The sequence below is a fragment of the Salvia splendens genome, chromosome 7, assembly GCF_004379255.2.
Source record: "Salvia splendens isolate huo1 chromosome 7, SspV2, whole genome shotgun sequence".
Classification (NCBI taxonomy): domain Eukaryota; kingdom Viridiplantae; phylum Streptophyta; class Magnoliopsida; order Lamiales; family Lamiaceae; genus Salvia; species Salvia splendens.
In genome coordinates, this window is record NC_056038.1 from 991,470 (window position 1) to 1,015,837 (window position 24,368).

The following is a 24,368-nucleotide window of genomic DNA, read 5'->3' on the forward strand; positions in this document are numbered from 1 at the left end:
CGATCATGGCGCTCTCCGCCGCCAGCGCCGTCTCCGCCGCCGTCGAGGCTCCTGCGCCGGCACCCACCTCCGGCGCCGCCGCCTTTGTTCCCACTTTCGCCGCCGCCTTCGCTGCCGTGGCCTTTGCTTATATCTTCTAAATTACTATAGTCTTATGTTATGTTAATCTTTTTATTTCTTTTTTACATTATCATTACAATTTATTTTGTTCCGTGTTTAACCTATTATTGAATATAATGATTTCTTGGTGATTTTTGCCCCTTTTGATACTGTTTTCTTTTTTGTGTAGCGTTTTGTTACTATTAGTGATGATGATTAATTGTCGTCTCTACCGAATCTCGTTCAATTTATTGCATTTCATGAAATAATTACATAAAGTATTAGATGAAAAAAGAATAAAATAATGTAAAGAATCATTTTTACGCTGAATAAAAGAAGATAAAAAAGAATAAGACTTTATCGATGCGCACACACATACACGCATGAGTGTGTAGCTTTATGAAACATGATTAATAATTACAGCATTTTGTGTTAGAACGTACACGAATTTCACCATAATGTTTAGATTGAGAGAGAGAGAATTCTATTTTCTCACTTTAGAATCTAAAATTTTATCATTATTTGGATAATAATTATTAACCTGGTCACAAATAGAGCTTCATCTTTTCATTTTAGTTTGTTAGTAAACAAGAGTCTCGATTCATTATTACTATAAATAGTAAAGATGCCTGAGATTCACTCACATATCATTCTTATTCCACGTGTCACTAACTTCCTTTCTTCCATTTAATTAACATTTATTAGAATCCGCACCAAAAAGAAATCGGACAAGCAATATACATATTTATTTTCTATTAAATGTGGAGAGGTATTGTCTCTTTAGAGTGTATAATTTCATCATTTATTCGGAGAATAATGATATATTTTCTGGTTATATCCAAGTAAATGTGAAAAAGATTATATAGATAAATAATGATATATTCGGATCATATTTTTATCATTTATTCGGATAATAATTATTTATTTTCTATTAAGATTCATGAAAATGTGGAGAGATATTCTCTCTTTTGAGTCTATAATTTCGTCATTTATTCGGAGAATAATGAGTATATTTTTTGTTTAGATCCATGAAAATGTGGAAAAGATTATATAAATAAGATGCGTGCACCTATTCAATGACAATATTTTAAAATTAGGAAAATATCTCCATTATGACTGGTCATATAATTGCCAATTTATGCTAAACAATTATTTACTTTATCATGAAATAAACGCAATATATACTGAGAATATTGCCTTTTGCCTCTCTCAAATTTATTAAAAAACAAAATCCATTCCTTCCTCTAATAAGTGTCTTCCTTTGAAGACGAATTGTGTCCCCAAATTAAACATGTCCTCATTTCGAAAATCAGTAATAAAATAATTTCATAATTTTCATTTTATTCTTGTCCTCGATGCAAATTCTTTACTTTTCAAAAATAAAAGAATAAATGGAGTAAAGTTACTTGATGAAAGAGTTCCGACAACTACAAACACTTATTTGTATAGGGATGTGATCAACATGATGTGTTGACATCATGTTGACATTTTATGTTGATGCAATTTTATCATCTGGACATATTGTGTTGACATTTTGTGTTGATGTAATTTTATCATCTGTTGACATTTTTCAATGGTCTATATCATAATTTGGAGTTTGTACAATGTATTGCATTTTATCACTACCTGTTTGTATAAATCATTTATTTTATGCATAAGTACACATCTCTTTATTAGAATGCATACCTAATTATTGGGGGGGGGGGGGGGGGGTCGGGCCCACATAATAGGTTTAATTATATTTTTACTTATAAATCCTTTAACATCGTCATTAAGGAACTAAATTTGGTAGATAGCAAAGAAGTGGAAAATATAGACACATTTCCTTAATTTCTCAAAGCTTAATTATGAAAACAAAAACTTTACTCAACATATCAAACTATCAACCACTCCATGTCCTCGATTTCCACTAATTAATCTCTATTTCGTCTCTCAATAACCACAAATAAGCCCAAAAAATGCATGAAAACACGACTTAGAGAGAAAAGGAAAAGATTTGTTCAAGAACATCAATCATGTAGATATTTTAGAACATAGGTATAAGCATGTGTGTATGTCTATTCAAAGACAACAAAAAATAAAATGGTTGGATGCTTTGTCTTTAAGCTATCAGTTGAACATGCTTAGAAAGCCCTTCAATCACTGCTACACCCCACCTCACCAATTTGTTTTTTTCTTCCTTTCTTCTTTTAAACATTATCTGAAATTCGCCTATTCTAGCGCTTTGGTTTCACCCTTTTAACGTCGTTAATTTCGGATTAGGAGTAGAACTAAGTGGCTATGTCCAGTGTTGTTAGGGTCGCGGGGCGCACCGGGTCGATGAGGTGAAAATTCGGGTCGCGGGTCGACGAGTCGACGGGGTCGAGAGACCCACAAAGCTAGGTTAATTTTTTTGCCTTTTAATATTAAATAAAATAAATATATTGCTCTAATGTTTATAATACATCAAATAATATAAATGTAGACGCAATTCATGTGAATAGAGATAAAATGGAAAATAGAAATGATCAAAATATCAAAACAATTCATAAGTCATAACACAATAAATAATTGAAACATTGTCTGAAAATATCAAAACAAAGGAATATATGAAGGGTGGCAGCAAAAGATCTTTGAATTGTTTATTTGTTTAGGAGTGAAGAGGCCGAATTCTAAAGTGTAGAAAGTAGGTTTGAAAAGTTTGATGTGGTGCATGCATATATATAGAGAATTGTGATTGAGAGTGACAGAAAACATGTGAGAGATTTGAGAAAATCAGATATAACATGTGTTTAGGGCGACCCAGGCGACTCACTCGACCCAGGCAACCCACTCGACCCAGGCGACCCAACGGCGACCCTGTATCTCGATCAACCCACCCATGTTGGGGCGGCGATGGTCTCGACCCAGGCGACCCGGGCGACCCGAGCGACCCGAACGACATTTTGACAACACTGGCTATGTCGGAGATAAGCAACTTTACCTAAAGTTTGGAACAAGGGGTGGTGGAAGTGTCCCTTTCGATAAAGCTAATTCCATCCGTTCCAACGATCTAAAGCCTTGAAGGACAGATGGGTGAAAATTACATGGCAACCACTAAGAAGTCTGGTAGAAACAGATTGGCTGCGATGCTGAGATTCTATCAAACTTGGGATGGGTTGAAGGTGAAAATGGGGTGAAACTAACTTAAAGACACAACTGAATTAACCACATAGGAAAGAACATTGCTATCGACTAGATATTCTCATCTATAAAAAGGGAGCCTCACGCACTTGATAACTGGTCAAAATCACAAATCTCTATCGAGAACAATAAAAAACAGGGGCAGGAAAGGAACTAAAGAAGAGTACTGAGGGCAAGACGATCATTGTGCGAGGAAACTAGTTCAGTCAAAGCCTTGGGGATTATCCAAGGGCCAATCATGCTGGAAGGGGCTTTTTTGCATAATCAGATCAGAATCCTATGTTAGACAAGGAAACAGAATAGGCAAAATGAATACAATTATTATCAATACAAACTTGAAGGTCTTATCACAACAGAAATTAGGCCTCATACCTTCAACTGCTGTATTTGAGATTTCAATTGGCTTCCCTCGTTGCTGGTGACAGAACAAGCAATGACTGGCCTGGTCACTCCACACGCTCGGCCCAGAGCTTGCTTGGATGGAACAAAAACATACGGCACATTCTGCAGACACAATCATAGTTAAGCATAGTGTTGCAAAAGCCAAGTGATAAAATGCTCTATTTGTCCATGCAACAGTTTTATTTCGCCATGGGAAATAGGACAGTGAGAACCGAGAAATACAAATACTGAGAACCAGCAGACCGATAATATAAGTTCTACTAAGAATATAGCTTTTATTCATCATAACAATTAACAAGAACAGTAACGATCTGGAAATCTATAACAATTAAGTCTTAAAAAATTTATATGCTTTAGATGGCAAACAGAGGTTCTGATACATTCTCCAGAGTACAATATTCTCATGCGATAATTATCTGTTAGTTTCGAGAACTAATAACCTAAATCTAATACTAGCTCGATACTACGTTATATTTCCGGCAATAAAACACACACACACACACACACAGAGCATGAGTTCAGTCACTCAAAATCACAAGTTGGGAGTCACCGCTGAATGCTATGAACAACTATTTGCATAATTCCATCACAAAAACCACAAATAACTACCTTATCTTCCGCAAGAAGCGGAAGGTGAAGGAGGATTTCAAGAGGTTCAGCATCAGCTGCCATTACAACAAATTCTGAAATCCCACGGTTCAGCGTCTTCGTAGCTGTATTAAATCGACAAAAAAAATCTCAGTCACATATCAATTAGCACAGAGAAACTCAAACCCTAAGTGAAAAAAAATCCCAAACCTTCATTGGCACCCTTTTTGAGCTGTTTGTAGTTGGCGGCTTGTTGAACCAAATCAAGTATAGTAGTGATCAGCTGCGCATCTGCCAACGGATATGCTTTTGGATTCACGGCTTCTGCAGTCTAAAAACACACAAAATTCATGTGCTCGAGTAGAAGAGAATTGCTTTAAAACTTAAAAACAAAACATACTACTACAATCAAACATGGTGGAATTGCATTAGATACAGACAAACATACCATTGTGCATTGGTGTGGGAGGGAGAGTGAGAGCACCGATAACTGTAGCGAAATTTAGGGATTTTGAGATATTCTACAGAACTAGAATGCAAAGTGCAAAGATGTGGAAGATTTTGAATTTAGGGTTTTACACTCAATCCAATTAAACCTAAACCCCAGCAACGAGTTTTTTGATAAGTACTTCGTTAATTCATTCCAATATAAGATAATGCTAAAACAAATACTACTACACCAAATTTTATTTTAACATAAAATAAAAACCATCATTCTTGCTAGACTATGGTAGTAGTATTTTTGTTTTATTTATCTGTTTAAGTATAATACCTTAAAAATTATAATTAACATCAATAATTTATAAATTACATAAATTTTATTTTTGACGTACTTTATAGTAAATCAATAATAATATTTAATATATTAGAGCCAAACTAAATGAATAAATAGAAAAAAAATCTTAGCATTAGTTTTCTATTTTAATTATAATACTTTAAAAATTAATATTAGCAGCATTAATTTTATAAATTACATAAAATTTTAAAAAATTGTATACATTTAAACCCTGATCACATACTCCTAATTTTATAAATTACATAAAATTTTAAAAAATTGTATACATTTAAACCCTGATCACATACTCCTAATTTATACTATTATAATCAAATCAAATGAACAAAATAAAAATCTAATGTCAACATAGTTCTATCCATTTAATTTGATTACTATTCTTCTTAAGAGTTATAATCAACATTATTAAATTTTAAAGTTATATGTAAAAATTAAAAATTGATCTGCAATTTTATTCAGTTATTTAAATTATACTAAAAGAATGAACAAATCAAAATTTGATTTTTATGTTATTTACATTATTAATACCACCAATAATAATTTTTAAAATATTAGTAGTAGAATCAAATGAAATAGGATAAAGCAAAAATACTAATTACGTTAAGGTATGGAACTTCATCTCAAATTCTCAATCAACCTAATTTGTGGTATATTTTACAACCAAAGGAACGTGTCAAGAAATTTACATGGCTTTCTCTCACTAGAGTTGAAATCTCGTCTCTTACATAACATATTTCTCAAGGCAGAGTAAAAGGCGAAAACCCACCAGTGGCAACAACAAATGTTACAAAAATGGTTTTCACAAGTCCTTGGAAGAAGATAATGCTCTCGACGACGTCTCCCCCAACGAAACAGAGGCTAGGGACGACGCCCAAACCCGAGCATTCCTGGCTCCCTTGTGGAAGTTCCTAGTCTTGCACACCTTCAGCTTGCTCCAAACCCTCTTCACATCGATCAGATGCAGCGCCCTGCCTATGAGCTGCCGTGACTCTCCAAAGATTCCCATATTCAGATGAGGAATGTGTGCCAACCAAATCGCCATTATATGAGACGCGATGCTTGGGAAGAGATATAGAAAAGCCCTTGACACGGAAAATATTATAGAGACGAGTAGGAAAGGTTCCCTCGAGGAAATCTCTTTCAATGATGCTCCTTTCCAAACCCCGAATACTTGCTTCTCACTCTCCAGATTGCATGCTGTGTCGTCTACTATATCCACTACGGGATCCAGCCCTATCCAAAAAAACAATTTACTTCATCACCCACAAACACACAAAATATACTGATGATGTCATGATGTTGATGAAGAAAGATATACAATTCAACGATGGATGGAAGTTTTACGAATGGAAATGCACTAGGATAAAAAAAATTAATATGATCAGATTCAATGGCGTCTTAATCTAAAAATTGTATGATGCTGACAAAAATAAATATGAGTACCTCAAGGAACTGAAGTAAAACTACGTAGATCATGTAAGAACTCGTCAATCTACAAACATATACTATACGATACGAACTTAATTAAGGTACAATCTTGGGAAATCAACTTTGGACCATTGGTGTTACCTGTAGTTTTCTTGTAGAAGTTGACAACAGAATTGAGATCTTTTCGACCATGATATCTCACTCTAGATGACTGATTCACAATGATTAGTGATGGTACGCTATGAATACCATATCTTGAGAAGACGCTGCACACAACAGACAAGTGAAACTCAGGCAAAAGATCCGAACACGCGCACACACAAAACCGAGTTTAACCCTTCCTGAGTGAATACGGTCTCTATAAGCTTTGCAAGGTTACATAGATGATAGAAGAAGCTACAATACGAAAGAAGTCTTAACAAAATGATCTTACAAGGACTTCCTACAAAAGCACTACAAAGCTTGTTATAAATAGCAAAGACAATGACCTCAATCTCTAAGTAGTGGAAAGAAATTTGGTCGATATTATTCCATAGGTTTACAAGTTTGAATTGTGCAGGTCCAGCAACAGACCACTGCAGAGACATCTAATATTCTGTCGTAAGCAGGTGCAATAGATGAGTGGAGATGCCCATATATCTGGTTTGTAGGAAACTACACAATCTAGGTACACCAATGTTTGAAACGAATAAGAACTTTTAAACTTGAAGAGGAGACGATATCGGAAGAGAATACACTTACCTGGGTAAGACTGAGGTTTGGTCGACCATTACATGTTTGATCTGTGGATACATGGAACTGAGGGTAGAAAACCTTGACTTAAAGATGCTTGAGAAGGGACACCAAGAAGCATAGAAAAGAACTGCCACATATTCATTGTCTTGAATGGAGCTCATAGCAATTTCAAGGGATTCTTCATTTACCTTCAATTACATATTCATGCATTCATAAATGATTAGAGATGAACCACGAGTTAATACCCAATACCTCTAACAATCAGTAATTCAGCATGGTATGAAAATGAAAACAGTTTCAACTTAAATTAAAATTCAAAAAGTATAAATAGAAAAATCCATCACTTATGCATGTTCATGATATAAAGCAAAAAACAAAGAATTGGAGTTTAACTCAAAGAGAACAATCCTCCACAAAGGGCTATGCCAATCCTCCCAAGAGGCCTATGGCCAGGGAAGTATATATAGGAGTGACAATGGAGTCCTATTAACTAAAGCAAATCAATTCTAATTCTCATCAATTTTGATTTATTCAAATCCCTCCAAATCCTATCCTACTTTATTCAAATATAAGAAAAAGGGAATAACAAATGTCCAATAATCCTGCCATCGATTCCTCATTCATTAATCGAAATCAGTTCATCCCACCGAACTACTAACACTGTTGTAATCGAATGCTATCACAGTACACAAACGCTACTCACCTAGTTTTAGTTAATACATTACTTTTAATAAAAAACAATCTTCCTAGTTGTTATATACCATTGTTTGAGCAATGTTATATCATTATTAACATAGCCAGCAACAGCAAAAAACAAGTAACTGCTCCGCTACCACGCAACCAATCGACCAAAACAGGACGTGTAGCAACATAGGTCTCTGAGGAAACACTACACTACAGACTACAGTTACTTAATTCCAATGAAAAAGAGTTTCAATTTCAAAACACCATGAGTAACATTCTCATAAAGACTCTCTCTCCCCATTTAACAAATCAAGAATCAAGATACATGATTACAACAAAACCAAACCAAAAAATATGTTCATACGAATAACTGTGACAAGACTACACAAATCTATCCCACATAATTTTACTCCTATTCACTAAAACATTAAGCTCGAGTAATAAGCTGAAACCTGAGCTCACAATAACAAAGAAGAAACACACACACATCCAAAGAAGAGTGCAATGAAACGAGAAAACCGAAAATATCCAAAAACCCTCAAATTACCAACATACCACTCACAAAATCAAATAATCCAGACATATTATTATTCCTAAAGCAAAATTTAACATAATTAAAAAAAACATACGCAAAAGCAACAGCCTCGAAACCCTAATAATAACAGAAATGAAAAAAGGGGGAATTACCTGAATTGGGGGAGAAGAACAATGGATCGATAAGGGGCACTGAGAATTCAGATCGTGAAGAAATTCCATGGAATCACGTACACAAGTAGACGATGAAGACACCAATCGAAACGACGTAGCTGAGGCCGCTAATATACACATGAATATACATACACATTTCCCCATGGGAAACTCCATTGACAAAATCACGGATATTACAAGATTTCTTCTAATTATAAGCAAGAAAATGAGAAAGAAGATAAGAAAAACAAAAAATTGTAAAGCTGGGGATTAACAACGGCTGCTGCAAATTCGAGGATTGACAAATCTTTTCCTAACTTTTTCTTCTTCTTTTTCTATTCTTCGGTCTCTCTCTTAGCTACTTCCTTCCACCTACGCTATTTTTCATAAATGATTTGTTATATACGTGTATATCTGTACAAAAACTGTACGTATTTTTTGTGATTATTATAATGTCCACGTTTAATCTTTTTTTATCGTTCTTTCTTAGTACTAATAATTTTCTTATTTTTGACTTCGCATATTTTTAAAATTTTATTTACAAATTATAGATTACATATAATAATAGTATCATGTTTACTAATTTAGTCATTTATTTGAAATTATATAAAAATAAATAAGTAAGATTTCATTTTTAATTAATTTATAAATTAATGAACTATAATTACAACTCAATAGAAAAGAAACTACAGTTTCGGCTTCATAGAAAATTCAATCGATGAAGTAAAATTTTCAAGTTTATTTATGATTGTGCGCAAAAAGAGGTTGTGCACTCGGATCTTCTCCTCGGTCATCTTCGATATATATGGCCATATTCATGTGACATGTCGATGTTATGAAGAGACTGGGAAATGCTATATAGAGTTGGGATAAATGGACGGCTCTGTAGTGCTGGGAACCAAATCTAGGGTCTGATGAAGAAGAACATTTTCATCTCACGTCGAGTTCATATTATGTAGAGAGAGAACACATAAATGTGTGGAACGAAGAATGAACTTTTAGATGTTGAAGAGTGTTTATTTAAAGAATATGAGATTTAAAAGAAAATCGAAAAACCCTACGCACCCGCCGAAAACCATCCCCCACCACCTTCCTCGTTGCAGCTTGGCAGCTCACAACGGCCAATCACCTAATGCCGCGCTTGTCACGGCAACGAGACTGCGATTGTTTGATGATTCAAAATAAAGAGAAAATAAAATTAATAAAGGATTAATTTCTAACAAAATAAATAAAATGTATCTTATGGCTCAAGAAATCCCTAAAAAATTAGGAACTCGGGTAACTTGGCAAAGAAACATATCTTTTAGTGCAAGCCATTCCAAAAAGAAATAAAAACTTAATTAACTTGGCATTTGAGAAAGTATTTAGTCACTCAAAATAGTTTTTTTAATTAATTATTCATAATATTTAATTTGGAGTTGTCGCAAGTATAAATAACCCCAATTGTATTTCTATTTTCATATCAATTAAACGCACCAGAAAATGCGACTCCTCACTAAACGGCTCGCCGTCGGTCTCCGCTCCTACGCCGCCGCAGCTCACGGCGGCTACAGGAAATTCTCAGCGTCCACCGCCCGTATCAAGTCACAGCCGCTGAGAGGAGGCCTCCTCGAGTCTCCGTGGCTCGCCACCCAGTTCCGTGGCGCCAGATTCTCTGGCGGAGATGTATGCCTTTGCCAACTCTTACATACTTTCCTTCAGCTAGATGCATTGATTTTTTTTAATCAAATTGTTTTCAGTTTTCATGATAAGATTTCAATCAGTGAATTTCTCTCGTATGAATTAGTTGCTTTGTGTAGGTTCGTTTTGAAGCTAATGCCCCCTTTTTTTAGTAGGATTTTAGACATTTTACTCTCTCTATATATATGTATCTCTTTTTTTCTGTCTTGTTCTATTTGATTGTGAATTTGTGATTCAGTTAGTTAATGAGCGATTTAAGTGCTATTTTAATCAAAATATAATCCAGTTGATTGTGATTCAGCTAGTTAATGGTGATAGATTGAAAAAAACAATGCAGTAAAACGAGATAGAAATAAACTCTGCAAATTGGAAAATAGATTGTAAATATAAGACATTTTTGAGGCTGGTATTGTGTGTGTTTTGTGATATTGGAAGGATTAATATTTAAATGATAGCATAGAACAGAGCATGCTTAGCTTGAAGTAATGAGTTTCTTCTGTTTTGTGAGTTTTGGTATTTCATGCTTATTTTTATTGATGCATGCAGGTAAAACCAGGAAATCACATCGAAAGAAGAGGTGAGATTTATAAAATTAATATAATGGTGATGTTATATAGTTGAATAAACATGCATGTCAAGGGATTGATACGACGTTGTTTTTGGATTGCTGCTGATGCAACACAGGAAAGATTTACGAGGTAATTATCCGGTAATTGAGTTTTAAAGTTTATGATTTTTCTTTTATATGGTTTACTAAATAGGCAGTGGTTATCATGGCAAGGCTTAATAATCTAAACTATTTCTTAGGTGATGAAAGCACAGCATACCACTCAAGGAAGAGGAGGAGCTATTATACAGGTATCATGCTAATACCATAGCTATGATATCAATGTACTAGTTTTTTTTTTTCCATTTTTGTGTATTGATCTTTTCATAGTTCCCTGTTTAGATGGTTATTCATTTTTATTTAGTGGGTGCTTATCCATTGAAAGGTCTTATAAAAATATATTTGATGAAATGCCTCTTTTCATATTGCTTGCATGCTAACAGGTGGAGCTCCGTGATGTTGATAGCGGGAACAAATTGAATGAAAGGCTGCGAACAGATGAGAAAGTCGAACGTATGCATTCTCTCATCTTGTAGATACCACAGTGAGAAAGTAAATGCCTGGTTTTAAAGTTATTTCTTTTATTAGTTACCCGAACTCTTTTAAACTTCTCCATTAAGGGACTTGGATAAGATAACAAATGTCCTGATCCCTCTTTTATAAGTTTCACCGCCCCCTTTACATTCTGGTGCACGGCCTCGAGTTTATGCTGCATGAGCAGGAGCATTGAATTGATTATGACTTAGAGGTTAGGAAGGCATGATTAGTCAGAAGTGCTTGGCATGATCTAGATCCGGATACTTGAGACCTGATTAAGAAGTATACATTGTAGTCCATGCTCCGTTTGTGGGCCACACTTTTCTAGAAATAGAATAAGTTACATATATCTTGGGAACTGATGGTATCTTACCAGGGTTGGGGTAGAGATTCATTTGCAGCCTATAAGGATTTTTTTTCCGTCAAACTAACGAACTCTGTAGGTGTTTTTGGCATGTGAATGGGCCTCGCTGTGGTGTATGGAAAAGATAATTAAAGATAATGCTTGCGAAAACCTAACACTTTCGTAGATCGGCCTATATATATGTCAAAAGATTATTCTATTTGTACTTTCGTAGTCCTCTGAATTTTGGCAGTATTATACAGAGATATATGTTGCGGAGAAGTCATTTGAGTACCTCTACACTAATGATGGGGATAAAGGAAGTGTTGTTTTAATGGAGTAAGTATTCACATCTTTTTATCTTTCTAGTTACTACTGCTTGGGGTAATGTACTCAACGGCGTGTTTCAATGCAGCCCTGAAAGCTATGAGCAGCTGGAAGTACAACCACACTTATTTGGTGAATCTCTTGTGTTCCTTCAAGGTAATGTCATTTAACCTCTGAACTCAGACGATTCCATTCTTGATATGTAACCCTGCATATATTGCTAATGCCAACCACTTCTTGATGTACCGTAAGATGTTATTGCTTGATTACACAGATGGTATGAAAGTCTCTGTCCAACTTTACGATGATAGACCATTGTCAGCAAAAATTCCAAAGACTGTAACATGTACAGTTGCTGAAGCAGCCGAAGCACGAAAAGGAAGTGGTACCCCACCGTGAGTACACATGTTCTAGTCGTTTTATAATATGTGGGCTAGCTATTATTCGAACAAATAAATCAACTTCTTTTCCCAGATCGTGCTTCCTTCACCTATGCCTATCTTAGTTATTAATATAAACACATTTTTCATGTTCACAGTTACAAAAGGGCTTTGTTGGATAATGGTTTAACTGTCCAGGTAAGAAATACTTGATTTATGTCTCTGGTTTAAATGGATTCTGTTTCAGATATACTATATGACTGTCTCCATAAACTTGAATTATCCGGGGATTTGATTGATGGATACGAAGGTCGTAATTAGTTTTCTGTAAAAACTTGTCCTTATGTATATAACCAGCCAGGAATGTAGACAAAAATGAAGCTATGTAAGAAATTTGGGTAATTGGAGTGGAATGACATTTCTCCTCACCCTAATGAGAATCATAGAAAACAATATTTGGAAATTGTAAATTTATGGAGAATGACATTTGTAATGATTTCAATTTTTTCTACTTAATGTTGAATGCTAACTCCATCCAACTCTTATGCATATCTTATTATGAAAGGTCCCATCTCATATTGCCACTGGAGTGAAGGTTATTATCAACACTACAAACAACTCTTATGTTAGCAGGTCTGTCAATTTTTTTGTGTTTTGAGATATGTAAATCATCTCCATATCCTTGTCTTCAACTAATGATGTTTTTGTATTATACATGGGAATGTGACCGATTGTAACTGCAAATTCATTTCTCAGGATTTGAACGGTACGAGATTCGATCAGTTTGTGGCCGAGCAATCTTTTTGAAGAAGAGCAGCTACTCAAGTTTTTCTCTTTTAGTCTATATGAGATCGTTTCGATTATGTTCATCCCTTTTATGTTTGAAGCAATAGTAAGGTTGTTTAGTATGGTACTTACTGAGCTATTCTAGCAGTTAATAAGTATTTCTAGCAGTCTGCATAGCTTCTTTTCTCTCTCATTAACAATTGTCGATCTCTTTGGTTTATCCAGAAATGTTTACTAATTCTGTTCTAATGTTCGAGATCTCTTGGAAGATTTACTTACAAAGACTTACATGCACGTCAAAATTGTGTCGAAAGACGAAAAACGAGGTTAATTATTATTTTAATTATAATTGGGTATGTATACAAACTATCTGGCTCTATTTCCAGGATCCAAATGCAACAAAATTTTGTTTCCATCAAAAATGCATTTACCTTTGCTTGCACATCACAGATAAAAAGGATTTGATTGCAACTCAGCAAATCTCTATTCTCTCTAAGATGAAGATATTTCCTTTATCATCTCTTCCGATTCTCAACGCATCATCAACATATCTGCCAAGACAATAAATCAGAATGGAATTATACATATTCCCACCTTGTGACAATCAAGTTCCCTAAAGGTAAGGTTGATTGACATACGTGATCTCGAGCCAGCCATCTGGGTTGAAGATTTGTAGAAGCAGATCATAGTTTTTACGGAAAACATTCATCAACTGCAGCAATCAAGAATTCATGGCCAAGTTATCAGGTTGATAGCCAGTGAGGAATTCTGATTTTGTAAAAACAGCTAATGCATAAAATTTATTGTCTGTTCATACCTGATCTGGGGTGATCACTGACTTTTGGTAACTGATATCGACTCGCTACACAGAGTTAGAGCATGAGAAGAGAAAGAAAATCATCATAAATGTAAGAACTGTTTTAAAAATGTGCAAGGTATATATACTCACTGAATTTGAGACAATCTTGAAAGAAGCATCAATTGTCAACTGTCCACTAAGTAGAGTCAGCCCTCTGGCACTGAACTCGATCACATTTACAGCTTTACCCTCCATTTTTCCATCATAAAAAACGCTACATGTTATTACAAATTTGTGAAATGAAGCATCTCCACAAGTATTATACTTCACATAACTTCAGAAGTACATTTTTATGAATCATGATGTAGGTTTTCTAGCTATCTTGTTCAGGGGAATGAAGCAGTTGTAGTAACAATAACAAAGTGCTATAACAAGCCATATCTGGTTGAGTATGAACAAGTCAGAAAGAATCACATTAGCTTGAGAACCGATATCTATAATTCAATTTAATACCTGATCGACATTTATCGTTTGGATGAAGTCTCCCAAGTTAATGAAATCCCGCAATCCCAGTTTAGTTCTTTTTGAGCCTAGAATACTAATGGTGCTATAGATGAGCTTCCAAGCTCCAGCTACCTGATTTAACATTTTCAGTTAGTAACTCCACGAAATCAAAGCCCCTAAACTGGACTAGAGACAAGCAACCGAAAGCACCTTCTCTAAGCAGAGAGTTGGTTCAGGTGTGGGATTTTGAGCCTCGAGCAGCTCAACCAAATTTTGGATTTCACTTTTCTTAGCTGATGGCACTCCAAATATGCCTCTATTTATGCCTGTAATACACTCTTTTTTCAAACTTGTTAACACAAATGAATTACAAATGTTTTTTTATAAGACAATTTTTTTCAGCACCTTGTAGAGCAGCAAAGAGGTGCTGTTTAATTTGGGAAACATTCAGATTCTCTTCTACTTCTTTCTCTTCCGTTTCGTGTGCCATTACCTCATCAGATCTGTTTTCTACAGCTTTGATAGAAGAAAGTAATCCAAATCTAATGGTCTTGTCACGACGTGCCTGGACTGCAGCTGCTGCAGCATCTATTTTCATTATCTTTATAGATGAAAAGGGAAGTGGTGGGAAGTTGGCTTTGGTGCTTTGATAAACTGTGTCCATTACTTCAATAACCGACACATCTTTTCTTTCTCCTCTGCTACTATCAAAGTGAAGCTTATTGTTTTATTTTACACACTCATTACATTTGGCATTCTGTTGTCCATTTCAACTATATCTGTACTTAAGCATAAATAAACTATATACACCAGGGCGAGAAAAAAGTATACATTGAGGTGAATAGTTGACAGCTCAACTCATCAGCTTATTCGTAAAACAAATGAACAAATGGCTATGGTATACGATTACATAGAAGGCCTTGCAGAAAGTAAAGATCATAGGGAACAAATAATTTGTCTCTAGAGTTTACTCATCTGACCCTTAATCCCTGGATAGATGCCTTTTTCACAAATTGAACATAGTCATTCTTTCATACAGTGCCTCTTACACACAACAGATCATACAAGGTGGATCTCTCTAAGTTCAAAGAATATGTTGGGAACATCTGAAATTGTTAATCAAATAGATTCTGAATGTTTCCTACTACTTTGGTGCTAGCACCATGATAGGTTTTCAAGCAGCTTCATATTGCTAATCAAACAAATTCCGAATGTTCTAACTAGAATCCAGATTCAGAAAAAATTACACATTTTACAATAAAACAGTACATCAATTCCATAAGAATTTAAGAGCAGAAACATGACTGACATTCAAACATCAGAACCGAGTTTTAAATAGCTGACCTAACAGCACAACACAAAATTGAGATTTAAACTACGCAAATGATTCCACACAAAGCTCCAAACACTTTTTCCATAACTCAACAACTCGTTACTCTTAATTAGCTCTTTGGGGAAACAATAGCAAACTTAGCTTAATCTCGAAACTGCGAAATCGTGAATACAAACTGTAACTCGATAGAATAGAGATGTAAGATGAAAATTAAAATGTTTGTATCAATCAACCACAAATTTCAGAAATGAAGATGGAGGATCAGCGATTTACGGTGAAGAGAATTCCAAAGAGGCCCGGGAAGAGGAGTGTATGAATTTGGTGCAGTCACACCCGCCATTGCTGGTCCAACTGTAGCTACGATTGCCGCCATTGCTGCCGCCAAAAAAATAAAAATAAAAATAAAAACAAAAACAAAATTCGATTTAGCATTTGAGTGAAGAAAAATGGCGCAGATAAAGTGGATGATGAATTTGTGATTACCGTTGGAAAATTAGAAATGGTTCAAGCCCATTAGGAAATACTATATTGGGCTTTAATTTGGTGTTTAACCTTGTAGGCCCAATATCAATTATATTCTATTCGTATAAATTTAAAACATTTTTTATTGCTCTATTTTTATATAAAATGACGTATTTTGTTAATATTTAAATGCAATGTTGGTTCGTTATAATAAAAAAAAAAGGAAAGGAAAAGAACCCAAGGGGTATGACATTAAACTCATCTATCCTTAATCAAATGGTCAGGGAATCGATCTCTACCTATGGATATGATTATGAAGCATGTTTAAATCATTGGCTCAATTGTCTCACCCTTCGAGGTGCCTACAAATCAGTACAAATAAAAAAAGATAATTATTTATTTTAATGAACCAATGGTGTTTGGAGCATCATCAATAAACCGTTGTTTTCGTGTACGGACGAGACAAGTGCCAAAAAAGTGATTTTTTGTAATCTAGCTATCCCTATACAATATTATTATTACTATCCAAATAATGATTGATCCATTATTCTCCTTGTCACGATAATTGAAACAAAAAAAGAGAGAGTATTGATAGTAACACTTATGATCTTAAAAAGGTCATTTTCAAAATTTAGAAACAATGCCAACATGATAATTAATAGTATAAATGAAGAAACAATGCAAACGTAAATCCAATGAAATAAGTTTGAAGTAGAGCGTAGCAATAGAGAGATTGGAAAGGAATAAATGCATGTGGATTAAACCAAGTACTTTCATAATTGCCTTGGTTCTCTAACACACATGCACATGGACTATGCTTTGTTTTCCTTTTCTAAATCTTGCGCAACTTGATCGGCAAGAAGATAAACATAGTGTTGGTATTTATAATCAGTTTGATACTTTACAAAAATTAGTCTTTTTAACAATTATTCCATCACATATCTCTTTTAATATACTATCAACTTATATTTTATCAACCTTACGACATGCGTTGTCTTGACTCGATATATATTGTACTAACATTACATTTCTCCATTCACAGTACTTCAGCCATTTTTCATCAAAATTCATAACGCACCATATTATGTTCATTTTTCTAAGGAAAAAGAGAGTATTGGTTAATAAAAAAATCCAATTGTTCATTTTTTCTTGATGATGGTATATCATTTTATAGTTATCTATTTAAACACCATGGTTTTTTCAGCTATATAAGTACTGATTAAAAATATACTAGCACTCTTTCATCCCATTTAAATGAGGAATATATTTTTTTCAAAATGTTCACTCAAAGTGACATATTTTTTGAAAATATCACTATATTTTAAATGTGTAAAATCTCATACCGAACTAAAAATTGTGATAAAGTTATACTCCCCTGTCCCATAATAATGTGCACTATTTCATTTTTAGTCCGCCTCATAATAATATGCACTTTCTAATTTTGAACACTTTTTTTTCTCTAATAAGGTGGTACTCATTCTCCACTAACAATACTTTAATTACTTTTTACATCTACCTATCTCTTATTTTATTAATTTTATATTAAAACTCGTGTCGAACCCAAAGTGCATATTTTTTTGGAGGAAGGAAATAGTAATGAGGATGGAGTAAGTACATTTATTAAGAGAGGGGTAAATAGGTCACTGATCAATGAAAGATCCGAAGTCGTAATGGGCCGGGGCCCACATCATAGCTGGCGCATAATTAATTACAGGCCCACAGATTCCGACCCATTCATCCTCAAAATATCATTTCTCTACTGCGTCATTCAGCTAATACAGCTTTAGCTACAGCATTAACAAATCTATACAGAGAGAGAGAGATGAGAGAAATCATAAGCGTACACATTGGGCAAGCAGGGATTCAGGTCGGTAATTCATGCTGGGAGCTCTATTGCCTTGAGCATGGCATCCAGCCCGATGGAATGATGCCTAGGTATTATTTTTTTCGGATTTGATTTGCAATTTCCTTTTGATTTGGTAGTATTTTTATTTTATCTGCTTCATTTGTTTTAGTTTAGTCTCTAGAATGTCAGAACTGCGTGGATTTGATTTTTTGTTTGTTTGTTTTCAGTAATTCGCAAAAGTTAGTGAATAATTTGGTACAGTTTAGATCCTTGTTGAAGTTGGATACGCACAGTGGTCGTGTGATTCTGATTTCTGTTATTATCGCTTAAATTTGTGTAAATTTGAGTTGTGTTACTTCATCTGATTTTGAATCTAGTGAATAATTTGGCACTACAGCGTAGATCTTTGTTGACGTTTGATTCGCACAGTGAGAGCGTGAATCTGATCTCTGTTATCAGCGCTAGAATTTTGTGAGAATCTGGAGTTGTGTGACTTCACCTGATTATGAATCTGGTGATTTTCATATTTTCGAGTTGGTGAGATCTGACTTCTATTCTGGATTTGTAGTGACACAACGGTGGGTGTAGGAAACGATGCCTTCAACACCTTCTTTAGCGAGACTGGATCAGGGAAACATGTGCCCAGAGCTATTTTTGTTGATCTTGAGCCCACCGTCATTGATGAAGTTAGGACAGGGGCCTATCGCCAGCTCTTTCACCCCGAGCAGCTTATCTCCGGGAAGGAAGATGCTGCCAACAATTTCGCCCGAGGGCATTACACTGGTATGAATCACCATAAGTTAACTATTAGATGCTTATAAGTTTGGCGTATAATGTTTTCCGTAGTAGTATGATTATAAGTTTTCGAGCTCTAAGTTTATCATCTGTTTGTTGTATAGTACTTGATAGAATCTAGTTTGTTGCATTGTGGATATGTCAAGGTACCGTGATTAACTTATGGTGCTTTATTTGCAGTTGGAAAAGAGATTGTCGATTTATGCCTTGACAGAGTGAGGAAATTGGCTGATAACTGCACTGGTCTGCAAGGGTTCTTGGTTTTCAATGCTGTAGGTGGTGGTACTGGTTCTGGATTGGGTTCGTTGCTTTTGGAGCGCTTGTCTGTGGACTATGGGAAAAAGTCGAAGCTTGGCTTCACAATCTATCCTTCACCACAGGTGCTTTAACTTTCTAGAAATTGCATCATTTATCTTGAAAGATTGTCTACTTCTCCAGTTTTATGCGCACGTTTTTGGCTATGTTAAGTGTAAGACACATGAGTAGAATGGTTTGCGCGAGATACCTGCATATGACACGAATGAGGGAATTTATATTTGAATTTGATGTCTGTTGCAGGTGTCCACTGCAGTTGTTGAACCTTATAACAGTGTTCTATCCACTCATTCACTTCTCGAGCACACAGATGTGGCTGTGCTGTTGGACAATGAAGCCATCTATGATATTTGCCGGAGGTCATTGGATATTGATAGGCCTACATACACCAATTTGAATCGTTTGATTTCCCAAATCATATCTTCCTTGACTACTTCTCTACGGTTCGATGGAGCCATTAATGTGGATATTACAGAGTTCCAGACTAACCTCGTGCCATATCCTCGCATCCATTTCATGCTGTCATCATATGCACCTGTGATCTCAGCCGAGAAAGCATACCACGAGCAACTATCAGTCCCTGAGATCACAAATGCAGTGTTTGAGCCCTCGAGCATGATGGCAAAATGTGACCCCCGTCACGGGAAGTACATGGCGTGCTGCTTGATGTACCGTGGAGATGTTGTCCCCAAGGATGTCAACGCAGCTGTTGCTACCATCAAAACTAAGCGGACTGTTCAGTTCGTGGACTGGTAAGAAGAATAGGCCAAAGTGGAAAGAACTGATTCTTTTTCTTAAATCCCAATGTGAAATATTATGACAGTCTCTTTCTTAACTCAGGTGCCCTACCGGCTTCAAATGTGGAATCAACTACCAACCTCCTAGCGTCGTACCTGGTGGCGATCTTGCCAAAGTGCAGCGTGCCGTGTGTATGATCAGCAACAACACAGCGGTCGCTGAAGTGTTCTCGCGCATTGACCACAAATTCGACCTCATGTACGCCAAGAGAGCGTTTGTTCACTGGTACGTCGGTGAGGGAATGGAGGAAGGTGAGTTCAGCGAAGCTCGTGAAGATTTGGCTGCTCTCGAAAAAGATTATGAAGAAGTTGGTGCAGAAGGTGTTGACGACGAAGACGATGAAGGTGAAGACTACTAATATAGCTAGTCTGTTAAAAGTTTGGCACTTTAATGAAGTTGTTGGGCTAATGAACTGGTCTCTTTGTGTATTAATATGTTTCTTTTAATTTGGTTGTATTAGCTTTGATTGAAACTTGTTTCTCTTTCCAAGCAATGTAAATTTTCACTTTCTAGTAAGAAGCACATTTTGTTACATTTATGATCCTTGTTTTTCATAGTACTATTTTCACTATTATTAAAAATGCCAAAAAGCATACATTTACCGTAGTTATAAGAACACTATTTTCTTTAAAAAAACATCAACAATAGTATAAGTCAACCATTTACCCATTTGCTTGAGACATCGTACTCATTAGCATAGTTGAAAGCTATGTAGGTGTTCGAGCCAATAGTATTCATCTGCTTGCTCCTATTGGTTCGAAGCTGTTAGAATGGTGATAGAGCTCATTGTCTGGTTGCATCCCTTGTTGTGGAGCCTGTTCGAAGCCAGTAGAATGGCGATAGAGCTTGGTGCCCCGTTGCATCAGTTGTTGTAGAGTCTGTTTGAGGCCATTAGGATGGTGATGAAGCTCATTGTCTGGTTGTATCCCTTGTTGTGGAACTTGTTCGAAGCCATTAGAATGGTGATCGAGTTCGTTGCCTCGTTGCATCAGTTGTTGTGGAGTCTGTTCGAAGCCAGAATGGCGATAGAGCTTGGTGCCTCGTTGCATCAGTTGTTGTGGAGTCTGTTTGAGGCCATTAGGATGGTGATGAAGCTCATTGTCTGGTTGTATCCCTTGTTGTGGAACTTGTTCGAAACCATTAGAATGGTGATAGAGCTCGTTGCCTCGTTGCATCAGTTGTTGTGGAGTCTGTTCTGTTCGAAACCATTAGCCTTACATCTCATAATTTTCTATCATCTCCACAACATAATATATATTCTAAATACTTATCAGATTATATTTTATTTTATGCTCAATCAGCTATATCTAATACCAACAATAAACCATAACAATTCACTCGTTTATCCTAATTAATAACTTCATATCCGTTTAAAATTTCAGTTACCTTCAACTCAATTGTCATCACATTTTTTTATATTGACTACATATCACTTTTCTATCAATTATATTAAAAATTAAAATCACACATACAAGTAGTCAATACCCCACGTACTATGCCACATTCAAAATTTCATCCACAAATAAACTAAAACTTGATTATGATGGAAGACATACCTTAATTTGGCAATGATTTTGCTAAAAAATGACTTGATTATGATGGAAGACATACCTTAATTTGGCAATGATTTTGCTAAAAAATGGTCCGATTACATGCTAAAATATCAAATTAAAAATTTAGAAATATGAATATAGTGTTTGGGAATTAAAAATTTAGAAATATGAGTATAGTGTTTGGGAGGTTTTGGGACAGGTTGGAAATGGTTCCTCTTCCCCGCCCCTATATATATATCTCCATACATATATATTACTCTTATATCTGATTATTTAATTTGTGGTTGATATTCAAACAAGTGTTCTATTAAAAAAAGTTATTACACATAATATCTTTGTTCTAGATTTTTCTTATACTCATATTTTAAACAAATCGAGACAACTTTTTAGCTTCCAATTGATAAAACAAATTGGCACTTCCAAGTGTATGGATATGATATTTTTCATTTATTAATACCATAACTATAAATCTAATTATACCATATCCTTAATAAAAAATTCTAGATTCTTCTTTATTGTTCAAGACAAAAAAAGTAAATAAAAAAAAAAACTTGAAATCCTACTTATTGTTAATGCAGCAATTTAATTTTCGGTATGTATAGTCTCAACAAGAAAATTTTATTTTACGACACACAAATTCATTAAAAAAATTCTTTAATCTATCTTATATTACTATGTTCATTCAATTTATATACTCTTATTTTGACCACTAATTTAACTCCAAAAAATTGATTAGTATAACACCAAATAATATTCCTTACCATTTCCAATAAATAAGTTATATTTTATCAATTATTATTATTATTTGCAATATATAATTATCCATTGGAAACATAATTTATCAACTTTATAATTGGAATAGCAAATTCCGTCTAAGCCTATTTTGGGATGTTACAGAGCTCGTTGCCTAGTTGCATTAGTTGTTGTGGAGTCTATTGGTGATGAAGCTCATTGTTGTTTGGTTGTATCCCTTGTTGTGGAGCCTGTTCAAAGCCATTAGAATGACGATAGAGCTCGTTGCCTTGTTGCATCAGTTGTTGTGGAGTCTGTTCGAAGCCATTAGAATGGCGATAGAGCTCGTTGCCTCGTTGCATCAGTTGTTGTGCGTGTAGAGCGGCAGTAGGATGGTGATGAAGCTCATTGTTGTCTGGTTGTATCCCTTGTTGTGGAGTCTGTTCAAAGCCATTAGAATGGCGATAGAGCTCGTTGCCTCGATGCAACAGTTGTTGTGGAGTCTGTTCGAAGCCATTAGAATGGTGATAGAGCTCGTTGCCTCGTTGCATCAGTTGTTGTGCGTGTAGAGCGGCACTAGGATGTTGTTGAAGCTCGTTATAACGATGCATCAGTTCAGCCGGCTGAGGAACACTAGAATGGTGAAGGAGCCCGTTGTCTCGTTGCATCTGTTGTGGTGCATGTTGAGTGTGAATGGGAAGAAATTGGAGCCCATTGTGCTGATTCATCCGTTGCTCCAGTTGAGTGACATTATTAGAACGAGGATGGAGCCCGTCGTGTTGGTGCATGAACTCCACCGGTTGAGAGACATTAAATTGAGGACGAGGCAGAGGCATCAGTTGCACCTGCTGAGAGGCATTAGCGCATTGTTGAAGCTTGTTGTTGAATTGCATTAGTAGCTTCTCTTGAGTGGCATTAGAACGAGGATGGATTTCATTGAGCTGATGCGCCGGTAGTTGAAAGCCATTAGGAAGAGGTTGATGCATCCGTTGCACTGGTTGAGAGGCATTAGAGCGTTGTTGAAATCCGTTGGATTGATGCACTGTTCGCGCCTCTAGAGCGAGATTTGAATTGGGATGAAACCCGTTCTGTGGATGAATCAACCCTGCCAGCTGAGAGAGACTACGCTCGTTCTGTCGATGCATCAGCTCCATCTCCGCACTAGGACCTTGTTGAACCTCGTTGCGTTGATGCATCAGCTCCGGCCGCCCCGAGCCAGTAGGATTGTTGTATCCCATCAGCTCCGCTTGCCTCAAAAGCAGACTATTGAATCTTTTGATTTGAGAAATCGCTGCCAACCTCTTATTGTATTCCTTAAAAAACTCTTGATTTCCGTTTTCCAACTCCGCAAAAACTGTAACACAATAGAATATAGGTTTCAATTGGTATTTATTTTTTTTTTAAATGGAAGGTTGGTTTTTGGGTGAGGACTAAACTAAACAAAATAAATCATGCAATGATGTAAAAACGTATATGGAAAACAAAGTATATATTGGTATTTTTGCAATGTTAATTAGTTGCAGCGCTTTTTCAACTCCAAGATTGGAGTTTTCTATGTATCTCACAAAATTGAGTTAGTATTTAGTAATCAAATCAGATTAAACCATACAAATTAATGAAATTGATACCAAATAAAACGTACGCATTTGAATGAAGTCAGGCTCCATTGTATATCCTCTTGCAATAATTTCAATGATATTCTCTTTCCTCCTGTAATTCATCATGCAATATTTTATATGCATACATACCTGTGAAAAACAAAACAGATTGTTAAATACCAATATATATTTGGTCAAATACTAATCATAAATTAATTGAACATAAACCCTACATGATCGACATCTTCTTGAGAGTAGTATCTTCTTCTCATCTTGAATAATGCAAAAAAAAGTAAAATATGAAACAAACAAACAAAGAGACAGCTAGTCTGGTAGAGAGCTTCTTGTGTTTGAGGTTGATTGAGTTCCAAATCTAATCGAATGAAAATCAAGTT

The 24,368-nt window shown here is 35.5% G+C and overlaps 5 protein-coding genes across 7 annotated transcripts; 2 read left to right on the forward strand and 3 right to left on the reverse strand.

Annotated features, from left to right (window-relative positions):
• Window positions 1–3,306: 3,306 nt before the first annotated feature.
• Window positions 3,307–4,871, reverse strand: LOC121810938 (NHP2-like protein 1). Its single transcript, XM_042211681.1, has 5 exons — window positions 4,700–4,871; window positions 4,462–4,582; window positions 4,273–4,376; window positions 3,634–3,765; window positions 3,307–3,538 (listed from the first exon to the last, which is right to left on the reverse strand). Exons 1-5 carry the CDS (start codon window positions 4,700–4,702, stop codon window positions 3,464–3,466), a joined length of 435 nt encoding a protein of 144 aa, XP_042067615.1. The 5' UTR covers window positions 4,703–4,871; the 3' UTR covers window positions 3,307–3,463.
• Window positions 4,872–5,639: 768 nt separating this feature from the next.
• Window positions 5,640–8,958, reverse strand: LOC121811598 (5'-adenylylsulfate reductase-like 5). Its single transcript, XM_042212465.1, has 4 exons — window positions 8,579–8,958; window positions 7,214–7,395; window positions 6,614–6,738; window positions 5,640–6,277 (listed from the first exon to the last, which is right to left on the reverse strand). Exons 1-4 carry the CDS (start codon window positions 8,753–8,755, stop codon window positions 5,844–5,846), a joined length of 918 nt encoding a protein of 305 aa, XP_042068399.1. The 5' UTR covers window positions 8,756–8,958; the 3' UTR covers window positions 5,640–5,843.
• Window positions 8,959–10,029: 1,071 nt separating this feature from the next.
• Window positions 10,030–13,476, forward strand: LOC121742274 (elongation factor P-like). Its single transcript, XM_042135369.1, has 11 exons — window positions 10,030–10,243; window positions 10,805–10,835; window positions 10,943–10,956; window positions 11,066–11,116; window positions 11,309–11,378; window positions 12,009–12,084; window positions 12,161–12,228; window positions 12,347–12,467; window positions 12,611–12,650; window positions 13,018–13,085; window positions 13,209–13,476. Exons 1-11 carry the CDS (start codon window positions 10,061–10,063, stop codon window positions 13,213–13,215), a joined length of 729 nt encoding a protein of 242 aa, XP_041991303.1. The 5' UTR covers window positions 10,030–10,060; the 3' UTR covers window positions 13,216–13,476.
• Window positions 13,477–13,540: 64 nt separating this feature from the next.
• Window positions 13,541–16,311, reverse strand: LOC121742272 (fibrillin protein 5 homolog). 3 transcript variants are annotated; one of them, XM_042135368.1, is made up of 8 exons: window positions 16,148–16,311; window positions 14,947–15,117; window positions 14,752–14,867; window positions 14,551–14,673; window positions 14,188–14,286; window positions 14,056–14,100; window positions 13,877–13,950; window positions 13,541–13,789 (listed from the first exon to the last, which is right to left on the reverse strand). In XM_042135368.1, exons 1-8 carry the CDS (start codon window positions 16,245–16,247, stop codon window positions 13,711–13,713), a joined length of 807 nt encoding a protein of 268 aa, XP_041991302.1. In that variant the 5' UTR covers window positions 16,248–16,311; the 3' UTR covers window positions 13,541–13,710. The 3 variants fall into 3 exon arrangements, 2 of the variants coding, with proteins under 2 accessions (XP_041991302.1, XP_041991301.1); XM_042135367.1 differs by having other exon boundaries at window positions 14,947–15,120; XR_006038019.1 differs by having other exon boundaries at window positions 13,722–13,789; window positions 14,056–14,117; window positions 14,947–15,120.
• Window positions 16,312–18,091: 1,780 nt separating this feature from the next.
• Window positions 18,092–20,628, forward strand: LOC121742057 (tubulin alpha-3 chain). Its single transcript, XM_042135085.1, has 5 exons — window positions 18,092–18,271; window positions 18,751–18,965; window positions 19,158–19,357; window positions 19,536–20,044; window positions 20,133–20,628. The coding sequence occupies exons 1-5, from the start codon at window positions 18,159–18,161 to the stop codon at window positions 20,446–20,448; spliced, it is 1,353 nt and encodes a 450-aa protein (XP_041991019.1). The 5' UTR covers window positions 18,092–18,158; the 3' UTR covers window positions 20,449–20,628.
• Window positions 20,629–24,368: the final 3,740 nt, after the last annotated feature.